This window comes from Macrobrachium rosenbergii, chromosome 56, assembly GCF_040412425.1.
Source record: "Macrobrachium rosenbergii isolate ZJJX-2024 chromosome 56, ASM4041242v1, whole genome shotgun sequence".
NCBI lineage: Eukaryota > Metazoa > Arthropoda > Malacostraca > Decapoda > Palaemonidae > Macrobrachium > Macrobrachium rosenbergii.
Genome location: NC_089796.1, coordinates 21,362,168 through 21,373,873, shown reverse-complemented (window position 1 = coordinate 21,373,873; position 11,706 = coordinate 21,362,168). Strand labels below are relative to the sequence as shown.

Below are 11,706 nucleotides of genomic sequence, written 5' to 3'. Positions count from 1 at the left end.
TAGATGTCATGTTAGTTTCTGTAATGTTGCACATGTGCTTGGACAGTTGTGGCAGAGCAGCCCATATAGACTGTTTTAAGGAGTCAGAGTTCTCTACTGATCATTAACATTTTTACATAACATAATTATCTGTGATTTCTCCCAGGCAGTCCTGGTGCTATTAATATGACCCTACTTTTGTAAGGTCACAAGGAGCATCTCCTTTTGCAATTTTTCTTTTGAATACCATTTGTTCTTCTTCATGGGATATTTTGTAGCTTTTTTACTAAGTTTGATTTTGTATGAATCCACTTTTCTGCCTTTTTATTTTTGCATGTAGACCTGACACCCATTCTTGGCATATTTTAAGATACTGCAATGAAAGAATACCCTTTCACGTTAGAAGATACAACCAAATGGCTTTATGAGTAGGGTCCTTCTCCTTTAGTGTTCAGGCGAAGTTTCTGATATTGGTTGTGAATTCTCATGTAATAAAAATTATTAAGGATAAGAGACTGTTTTGGTGTCTGCCCTTTCCATTAGGGTTGATAGATAACCCCATGAAATGAGTGTGTGTAACATCAGAGGACATGAGATTCTTCTAAAATCTTGCTAAATGCTGATTTTCACCTGCAAGCTCATCTTCAGGAAAAGTAATGGCTTGTTTGAGGCCAATTAAATCACTTGATTCCAATAAATTGTTTTATTGTTCACACGACACTCAGAAAGCGAAGTAAATCATAATCATGTGAATAATATATAGAATATGAAGGGATTCAGTGAAGACAATGCATGTAATTAAACAGGTGGAATGACAGTAATGGTAGTAGTAGTAGTAGTTGAAAAATTAATAGTCACTATAAAATTAATAGTCATTATACTTGATTTCATGCTCCATCAAAAGATCTCAAAAGACCTTCAGTCAGAAAGGGCTAATAAGTTAAAGATTTCATCTAATTAGTATATGACTATTTTGATATACAAACTTGAAGTGAAAACCCAAAGTCTCTGTAAACTTAATAAGTCAAACCATCCCCACGATCTCCCCCTCTGCTATTCTTCCACCTGCCCTCTGTCATTGCCTCCGTCATCACCGTCATCATTGTCTTGAACATCATCAGCTTCGCCATCATCTTCGTCAGCGGTGGCCTCTCTTTCCTCATCTTGGTCTACATCGTCATCACCTGCTGTTTCCTCATAGGTTTGTGGCATCCCTTCATAGCTCCCTTCTTCGCTGTAATCATCGTGGCCTGTTAACATTTCTTCATCAACTGTGGCTTCCTGATATCCCTGGTACTCACTGACGAGGTCGTTCATGTTGGACTCGGCCTCAGTGAACTCCATCTCGTCTATGCCCTCAGCCATATACCAGTGGAGGAAGGCCTTCCGCCGGAACATGGCAGTGAATTGCTCAGAGATGCGCTGTGAGGAGAGAGTAAATAAACAAATTAATCAGAAGCACAAGAATTGGTCACTAAAGTATTTTTGATGTGTATATTGTAAGAAAACTTGATGAAAACGAACTTCACTTAAGGTTCCATTATTTGTACATACATCAGGTCAGTACAGGACTGGCACTGCATTCTGCATTCTATGTTTCTTAATTACTCATGTCCAAGTGAATAGTAGATCTGCCATACGCAGACATGCATAGATAACTGAAAATTTAAAAAAGGAAAATAAACGAAGTTCACTGGCAAAGCAGAAAAAACCAGAGTGAAAACAATATGAAAAGCAGAATGATAATGGCGATTTGTTGTAGTGAGGATAATGCCAATTGACCAATAGGAAGTACAGACGAAGAAAACTGAGCTTTGGTGTGGTTATAGCACATCAGAAGATGGAAATTGGATTAAATGTGTTGGGGCTAAACAGCAGCAATAGTATTTCAACCGGCAGCGGTATCTTTAGCTGTGAGTAGTGTGAAGGGAGTATCATGTTAATGCTGCAGAAAAATCTGTCGAGATTGAATGGGATGATTAAGACCACCAAGATAGAGGATAACTATTTTGAGATCTTATTGAGACGAATGAACGCCATGAGTAAGCAAATGAAAAATACCGTTCCAAAATCGGAGGGACCAGACTTACAGACAAATTAAAACCAGAATAGAAGAAATTATCAGTTATAAAATCTACAGAACCAGAAATGAAAGCTAATGGACAGAAGATAAGCATTTTATCAGCAATTCGTGAAGTTCCAACAGAATGTACAAAACAAGCTAAAGAGGGACATACAGTAATGAAGTAGTGTTTGCCAGCACTAAGTTGCAAGCTGAAAAAATAAGGGCTTAGAAAATTGAAGACAGGCATTAAAGTTGATGAAAAAAGAAAAAAGACCCTATAGATCCAGACAGCAAATGTCCCAGAAGATGAAGGAGCAAAATCTTAGAATATATAAAAGACAAGAACTCATGGCTAAAGGATCTAGTAAAAGGGAAAAATTACTTCAAAAAGATTGCTTCACTAAAAGCTAAAACCAGAGATGAAATAGATCATAAAGTGCTCCCTGAAGATAAAAGGGTATAAGTGGCAATAAGTTTAAATGCCAAAAATCTGGCCACAAGCGGGACAAAAATACTGGAGAACTTGTCTGCACGGGTTAAAGGGTTAAGATACCAGTAAAACAGGGTGTATACTTTGTCATGGTCCACATATAACAGGAGAAAATTTTTGAAATAGAAGAACATATAAAACAATTGATTGATAAGTACATAAATAAACTGCAGAAAACAAATATAAAAGGAGGCAGGATGCAGTAAGGCATTAGAAAAAGAACCTTCGAAGACTCAACACCAAGGCTATTCAACAGGTTGCCCTAAGAACTATAAGAGATGTACAAACTCCAAGACACTTCAGAACAAATGCTGACGACAGACATTCTAGAACAGTTATGACATGGAAGAACAAAATATTCAAGAAAACTGTAAACTATAACTGATGAATAAATGGGGCCTGTTACATCGACCAAATGAGGTCTGATAGGAGGAAAATAGGGTACTGGCTACTTGGTTACAAGGGCAGAAAGGAATTCCCCCATCTAATCACCCCAAAGCCTAGATTAAAGAGGCAGATTGAATGAGTTAACACCCCTGCCTTTTAAACATACCATACCATGGATTACTGAAAATTTTGTGAGAATTTCGAGACAGAGTGTAAGAAGTAGTGCATACTATGAGACCTGAGAGCCACTAAGTGAGTGTTATTTAGGAGCTCAGTATAATAACCGAGTTGGTCACTTACTTAACGTCTTATAGATAACAATTTGGATTGAGTAGCTCACTTATGTATGATTTAGGAAGTTAAATATTTCCTGGTGTCCAGGCTTACCAGGCTTGTTTATGTAAAGAACATTTGAATACTACCTGGCAAGAGACAATAATTGGGTCTTAAAGATTAAGCATTACTTTAATGTAGTGTAGTTTCCTTTTGAAAACTTGAGAAATAAGACTATACTGTGTTACAAAGTTGATCAGAAAGGCCACTGGAAACTTTGTGGAAACTTTCTAATGAGATGAAGGCCTTTTAAACAAGGCATTAGGCCATCTTATGTCAAATGGTTGCACAAAAAGGTCTATGTGAAGAAATTCCACACCATAAACAAACGTACTAAAAAGATGCTAAACAAGCAAAATGTTACCCTTAGGAAATTATTAATCCTTTTAATAATACATTAATAATCCGTTATCAGAAGCTTAGTCAAGCGGAAATGACATAATCACCATTTGCCTATCCCGATAACTACTCTGGATGTTATACACTGACAGTGATTACATATCTTTTGAAGAAGTATGTCATGTGTGATACCAAACCACAAACCTTGAATAGATCTTGTATAGCAGTAGAATTTCCTATGAATGTAGCTGCCATCTTCATCCCTCTGGGTGGAATATCACACACTGCTGTCTTCACATTGTTTGGAATCCACTCGACGAAGTATGAGGAGTTCTTGTTTTGAACCTTAAACATCTCTTCATCAATTTCCCTCATGGACATGCGACCTCGGAACACTGTGGCCACAGTCAGGTATCGTCCATGACGTGGGTCACAAGCAGCCATCATATTCTTTGGATCAAAGAGCTGCTGAGTCAGCTCTGGAACAGTTGTTGCTCGGTAGGCCTGTGACCTGGAAAATATTAGAAGTGTCTGTAGAAAGGGGAAAGTTGGACTTTGAAACACTATAGTTCCAGGTAAAGGATTAGGGAGTTTTTGAGAGGCTTTTACCTTACCTTAAGATTTTGAGGGCTGTTACATGATTAGCACACACTAGTTTTTTCCCAGGAGTGGTCAAATAGTTTTGTAGATACTAGCCAAGTTGCTTAATGATCAGCTTTTCATCCAAGAAATTACAAAGATATGTGGCCTGGATGATACTTCACATATTTCTTGTGGGATTGAGTAATAGATTTTACAAAGAAATTATTGAGATAAATTAAATTTTATGATGGCTTATTTAACTAGTTGATAAGTATGCCTGAAGAGTAGTTGTGTTTGGACCCAGGTCATCAAAAGTAAGGAGTGGTTGATGTTTGATGCTGCATAATATTTACTTGTCTGTTCATATTTTGTAAATATGAGTAGGCAGTCTTGCTTAAAGGTCACTCTACGTGGTCAGAGGTATAACATTGTAGAGCATACGAAATTGGCATTGAATTTATGCTCAGTAATGTTAGATACAGGCAAAATTCACTGATTTGAAATGGTGTGGATTGTTGATTGATTTATAGAGATGAGTTTTGCACCTTTCAGTTTGTTAGATTATCTTTTGAAAATATATATTTTAGGAGAATTAAATCGCATAATTTAAGCTCACTGTTTTATTGACAACACTAAACCCTAGAAGTATCAAATTATAATTTAAAATGTGTAAATTACGATATCTAGCTACAGTTAAGGAACATATTACACACATTCACACGCTATCACACCAGATGGAGGACAATAAAAGCAAATATTCAGAAAAGCTAGTAAGAAGGTTGTCGTTATTACTCAGTACCGTCTCTAGGAAGGCTTCAGCAAAAGAGACTTCTGTAACAGCATTCAGATGGTTCGCAAGAAGCTAAAATTTCTTAGTAGGTTTTTGATTATAGAATGATAAACAAATGTAGGTGAAAACCTAAAGTCACTGAAAACTTGGTCTTAAAATGTCTCCGTGATTTCTCCTTCTGCATATTCCTCTTCTTCTGCTCCATCCTTTTCTCCGGCACCACCACCATCATCGTCCCCATCAGCAGTGTCCCCTCTTTCCTCGTCTTCATCTTGGTCATCACCATCATCAGCTGCTGTGTCACCTCGAACACTGCCCCCTCCAACACTTGGGGCTCTGTTGTCCTGACCTTGAGAATGGCCTCCAACACTCTGAGCATCATATTCGTGGTTGTCAGGGTCTTCGTCTGTGAACTGGTCTTCATCTGCCTTGGCTTCCTGGTACTCTTGGTACTCAGATATGAGATCATTCATGTTGGACTCTGCCTCAGTGAATTCCATTTCGTCCATTCCTTCTCCTGTGTACCAGTGAAGGAATGGCTTTTCGCCGGAACATAGCAGTGAATTGCTGTGATATTCGCTGTGAAAAGAATAAATAAAAAGATAAATCAATTTATTGATTAATTGATAGCACAGTTTAATCGCATAAAACTATATCATTGACAGCCCTATTAAAAGCAATGGGAAAAACTCAGTTAAGAGTCGGTTTACTTTCTTAACACACATCAGGTGTTCTCGTGCCTGTCAAAGAAACTATTATTTCTTGATTGCTCAAGACTATTTAATGTTAATGGAAACTCTGTAATCATTAGGGATTTACTCTAAGAACAGGTTAACCCCACTGCCTGACCTAAAAGAAAATGTGTAGACTAATAATTCGTGCAAATTGAAAATTGTTACCAAACTGATAAATGTTAAGGCAGTCAGAAAATTCATGTTCAATGTAGGCCATCTGAAGGGACCTGGCAAGTTTAGTAACTAGTAGCCTATGAATTTGTTGTGACCTTTATTAGATTGGTATTTTGAACAACTTGAAAGCTATTCTAAGTGAGGTAAAACCCTTTTGAATAAAGTTATGAAATGTTGGATTTCATTTTTGGAAGCATCATTTTTTTTTCTAGTTTTCCCTGCGGAGGACTCCTCAGAGCCAGCGTCCCCTCTTCCCAACCTCATAGCTTTTGATTTAATTCATAGTCTAAACATAAAAACAAAAACAAAATTCTTAAACCCCTTCAGGTGTAGTGAGCAGGGTATGTTATGATCACTAACATGCCACAGACATTATTCCCTGTCCTGTAGACTGACAGTTGACTGATAAACATTCCCCAATAACAGACTTCTTTACAACCTTGCTAGAGACACCAAACAACAAACCTTGAATAGATCTTGAATGGCAGTCGAATTTCCTATAAACGTGGCAGCCATCTTCATCCCTCTGGGTGGAATATCACACACCGCAGTCTTCACATTGTTTGGAATCCACTCGACGAAGTATGAGGAGTTCTTGTTCTGAACTTTAAGCATCTGTTCATCTACTTCCTTCATGGACATGCGACCTCGGAACACTGTGGCCACAGTCAGGTATCGTCCATGACGAGGGTCACAAGCAGCCATCATGTTCCTGGGATCAAAAAGCTGCTGAGTCAGCTCTGGAACGGTTGCTGCACTGTAGGCCTGTGACCTGGAAGAGATGAGCAGCGCTTCTAGAGGAGGTCATTTTTCTGAAGGTAGCAGTGGTATCAACGTCATCATTAATGTATTAAGCATTCATCACAATTTAAAAAAGGCCTTTAACTTCCAAGCAGACTTCACCTTAGTAGAGTGCTCAAATGTGAAAAGGAAGAAGAGCAGATCCAAGAGAGAAGAAGCGTGCTTAAAATGCTAGTGAAAATGACAAAGGACAAAAAATAAGTGTATTATTTTTCCATTTTAAAGTATCAAGACTGCCTTTCCTCAACACTTCAACATCCAGACAAATTTCTAAACTTTCCCAAGTCTATTAAACCTACAGCCTTTCAGTAGGTAGACATATTAGGCCGCCTATTATTTCCTTCAGGATTAATTATACTCTTTCCTTTTTCCCCTCCTTTCTTGAGTGTTTTTTTTTTTGGGGGGGGGTTTGATGTCGGCTTGGGTAGATATGGCTTTGATTACTTCTGTATCTAAAAATACAATTTCTGAAATTGAGGCCTTGTTTGAACAGTTGTTGACCAGCTGGAGATCTTAATCTTTTTAAATATGCAAGTCACGCGAAAAAAGGCAGGAAAAAACCTGATTTTGTGTCTGATCATTATCCCTCAGAACAAACGGTTAGCTTCGTGCATAAAGAGAGACTGTTTTTAACTCTACCATCTAGAGATGCTGAAATACAGTGCGATTTCATCATACAGTATCTATAAATAACATCACAAATTTACAATTAAATGGCTTAAAGTTGTGAAGTGCTTTCAAAGATGACATCATTCTATCATGGATAACACTGTAGCACATTTAATTTGCGACCTCTCGTTATGTTTTATATAGGGAAGCTTTTTTCGTTCGGGAGTTTAAATCATACTGTGGGTTGCAGCTTCTACAGTGTGCACCACCACAAGGTGGTCAACTGCCTATGATAACTAAGTTCAGTTTTCTCCGATGTCCATTGCCTGATTAGTATAATCACACTGCCTGCAAGGATTGTAGTCCATCGTGAGTGTACACCCCATATTCTTGGTCATCTATGCTTGAAGTTATGACAAATGATGACTGGAATCGCCAGGTATCTGTTACTTCAGTTTTTGTTCATGCGCCCCTGACGCGGGACATGGCGATTTCCGTGTTTTTACCTCGATTTGTTTCCCTTGGATGCGTTGTGGTTGTTGTTCTCATTCCAGTGTTACAAACATATCAGCAACCCTCAACTTTGATATGTCTTTTGCGGAAGGGAGGGGATGTATTTCCTCTCTTGACAAAACTCGCTTTTCATTTCAAACGTGGTTTGATCACACACAATCCCTTGTTAAGCAGGAAAGACAGTAAGATTACTGATCTTGCATGCAGCTTCACTTTTATCTTGCTCTCCTGATATTCAGTTTAATGAATAACTGTATAGCTGAAATCCATTGGATTAAGAATTATGTTACTAGGAAGTTGAGTACCCGGTTGTTATCACCTCAGTTCACAAGAACCTTCTTGACTTCTGAATTTTAACCCCGTGAGACATGCTCTTTCCCGAATGTACTACACCATTCAGTGCTTGTTCGTCCAGATAAACAACCACAGTAGTCAGCATTCACAGATAATAAAAGAGCGTTTTTAAAACCACGTGTGGCCAAATCTGCCGGCAGCCCGATTTGCTCACTCGGTCCACGATGCCACGCCAGTGGATGAGTGACAGCAGCAGCTTTCATGTGAAAATGAACTTGGCATTCGACTTTATGTCGATAGGTCGTCTTCGCATTACTGTCGAAAAAGGAGCCCTCAATGACTTTTTCTGGCTTTGTAATCCCATAGATTTCTCTTTCTCAAAAGCCCTGAGTCATCAATAATTGAAGTTGTATGCACCTTATGATAAATATTCGTATGATTTCATTTTTCGATATTTCCTCTTCATAATTTCATTTGCTTCATGTTTGTGAAAGATGCTTTATTTTAGGCTTGATCCAGAATGAGTCTCTCTTTACTTTTGCAGTCGTTGTCTAAAGAAAAGCAAAATTCTTCTAAGTACGATTTATGCTTGCATATGGATATGGTTATTTAAAGTTATCAGGTGTATATCAGTAAAGGATGATGGATTTCTTCATCAAATTAATTTTATTACTGAGATACATATCCTTGAAAATATGCCTTTCCTCTTCTAGAATATTTTTTCTCCACGTTATACGAAAAATGGCAAGTTGTTTATATCATTTATATTTTCCAAATGTTCAAATATATATGCAAATATTTGACTTCATGCACTTACATGCATAACACAAACACACTTGTATGTATATATAGTGTATATACTGTATATGTACATATGTATATATATATGTATGTGTGTATATATACACATATATGTGTGTATATATATACAAATAAATATCACATACACGAATATACTAATACACATTTAAACACATATATTTTCCAGATATGTACACAAATATACACATACAATCATTTACCAACAAACAAGTGTGTATATATATAATGTATATATATATATATATATATATATATATATATATATATATATATATATATATATATATATATACATATATATATTATGTACATAAATATACATATACAGTATTATGTACATAAATATACATATACAGTATATGTAGATGATTATAATCACTTTGACACATGATTTATATAAATTTAACACCATAAGCTAAAATGGAAAAGGGTTGTAATTCCTTACAGATGTTGGCTTTATTGTTAAGCCATCTTCAAAAGACTGAAGATGACTTAGCAATAAAACCGAGACCGGTCAGGATGAATAGCCCTTTTTAATTTTTCCCTGTGGTGATATATACAGTATATATATACATGTATATATATATATATATATATGTGTGTGTGTGTGTGTGTGTGTGTGTGTATGTATGTATAGTGTTGTACTGCTTAGAACATGGACTGCCGCCCATCAGTCACTCCAACTTTAAACAGGTAACAGAATGGTGTAAGCAACCTCATCTCTAGAAAGCTGTAAAGAAACCAAGATGTTAACTTTCTGGCTTCATTCATATACTGAAATTTACTCTCATGTATATACAAATATATATGGACTATATATGATATATATATATATATATATATATATATATATATATATATATATATATATATATTATGTATATATATGCATATACATATGTATATATGTGTATATATATATATATATTCACTATACCTTAGGAACAACTTACACCAAAAGGAAATTATAATTGATAAGCTCTTTGTCACTGGCAGGATTCGAGGCCATTGCCTTGTTTAGAAACAACGTTAAACAGTGACTTTGCCCACCCATCCATCAAGAGAAGTATTAGTTTATATCAGCTCTGCTGTACATGTGCTTGTTAAATTCAAGTTTTGTACTTATAATCGATATCAAACCATCACCATGACAGCTGATTGGTAAGTTTGTAATACTTGGCAAATTATGAATTTTAGTCACTTATGCACGCGTGTCTTTTTACTATTGAAGATATTAAGCCACAAATATCGTTTATTATCCATTTCAGTATACCTCTGGAATAACTCACACCCAAAGGAAATTATAATTGATAAGTGCATCGTCACCTGCAAGGGAAGAACTATTGCTTTGTTAACCAACAATAAATAGCGACTTTGACCATCCAACTATTAAGAAAGGTAAAAGTTGATATCAGCGGCTGGACATCTATCGTTATTTCTAAATGATGCAACGGTTCGAATCCTGCTAGTGACAGAGCACTTATCATTTATAATATCCTTGGGTGTAAGTTATTCCTGATGCATAGTTAATTGAATATTAAACGATATTTGTGAAAGTGAAAAATGTATGCTTGTATGGCCCAAGTGACAAAAATTCATAACTAGCCAAGTGTTATAAACTTACCACTCATGATGGTAAGTTTATATCGACGCTAAGTGAAAACCATGAATTTGACAGGAATATGTACAGCAGAAACAATATCGACTTGCTAGATGGGTGGTCAGAGTCACCGTTTGTTGTTGTTGTTACGCAACCAGTCAACAGTTTGAATTTTGCCAGTGACGACGTACTTATCAATTATAATTTCCCCTGGGTGTGAGTTATTCTTGATGTATAGTGAATCGGACATTAAGCAATATTTGCAGCTTAATTTTTGTGAATGTCAACATCCTACAGGAGACTCTGAAGAACCCTCCTGGTATCAGCATGAAGGAGTCCACTTCAGTTGCCCCAGGAGGATGATGTACCAATATGTCAAAATGCTCCCTGTGATCACCAATGAAGATCCCTACTGTGCTTTAAGGGTGCCTTTGAAGCTAAGCTTGATCTGCACCTCACAACAGAGAGGAATCACAATGACAAGCTTCCCTTTCTTTACGTTCTTCTGAACCACTGTGGCACCAACACTGTCAAGAAGGCCACCAGGAAAATTACAGGCTGGTGGTACAGCAACCAGGAGAACAGTGAGGGGAAAAAATGGCAGGGTGACTGTACTGTTGCAGCCAATAATAACAATGGCCTACAAAGAGAATAAGCATGTTATAAAAGACTATAACATTATCCATCCTGATGATAGTACAAGAGGTATAAATACTTGCATATGTTATTGATCAGAAAAATAAAAGTCTCGTATCATTTTTAAAAACAGCGTCACCGCCTTGGTAGCTGAGCTCCAAAAAAAGCAACTTAATATATGAACCTAACTGCCCAAGTGAGGACTGTGAACTTCACCAAACTTCATTTTTTAGAATGCTTAAAACTCGCCTGTCGAGGAGACTGACCAGCCACCTACAAATTAAGTATATCTTAGTTTAACCAGACCACTGAGCTGATTAACAGCCCTCCTAGGGGGGCTGGCCCGAAGGATTAGATTTATTTTACGTGGCTAAGAACCAACTGGTTACTAACAATGGGACCTACAGCTTATTGTGAATCCGAACCACATTACGACGAAAATGAATTTCTATCACCAGAAATAAATTCCTCTAATTCTTCATTGGCCGGTCGGAGAGTCGAACGCTGGGCCAACAGCTTGCTAGCCGTGAGCTCTACCCACCCCACCAATGCCACCTA

The 11,706-nt window shown here is 37.0% G+C and overlaps 1 protein-coding gene and 1 pseudogene across 1 annotated transcript; both read right to left on the bottom strand.

The window, feature by feature from the left end:
• Positions 1-1,032: 1,032 nt before the first annotated feature.
• LOC136836116 (tubulin beta chain-like) lies at positions 1,033-4,037 on the bottom strand. Its single transcript, XM_067100108.1, has 2 exons — positions 3,798-4,037; positions 1,033-1,401 (listed from the first exon to the last, which is right to left on the bottom strand). The coding sequence occupies exons 1-2, from the start codon at positions 4,035-4,037 to the stop codon at positions 1,033-1,035; spliced, it is 609 nt and encodes a 202-aa protein (XP_066956209.1).
• Positions 4,038-4,782: 745 nt separating this feature from the next.
• Positions 4,783-11,706, bottom strand: part of LOC136836670 (tubulin beta-1 chain-like) — a 47,975-nt pseudogene continuing 41,051 nt past the window's right edge.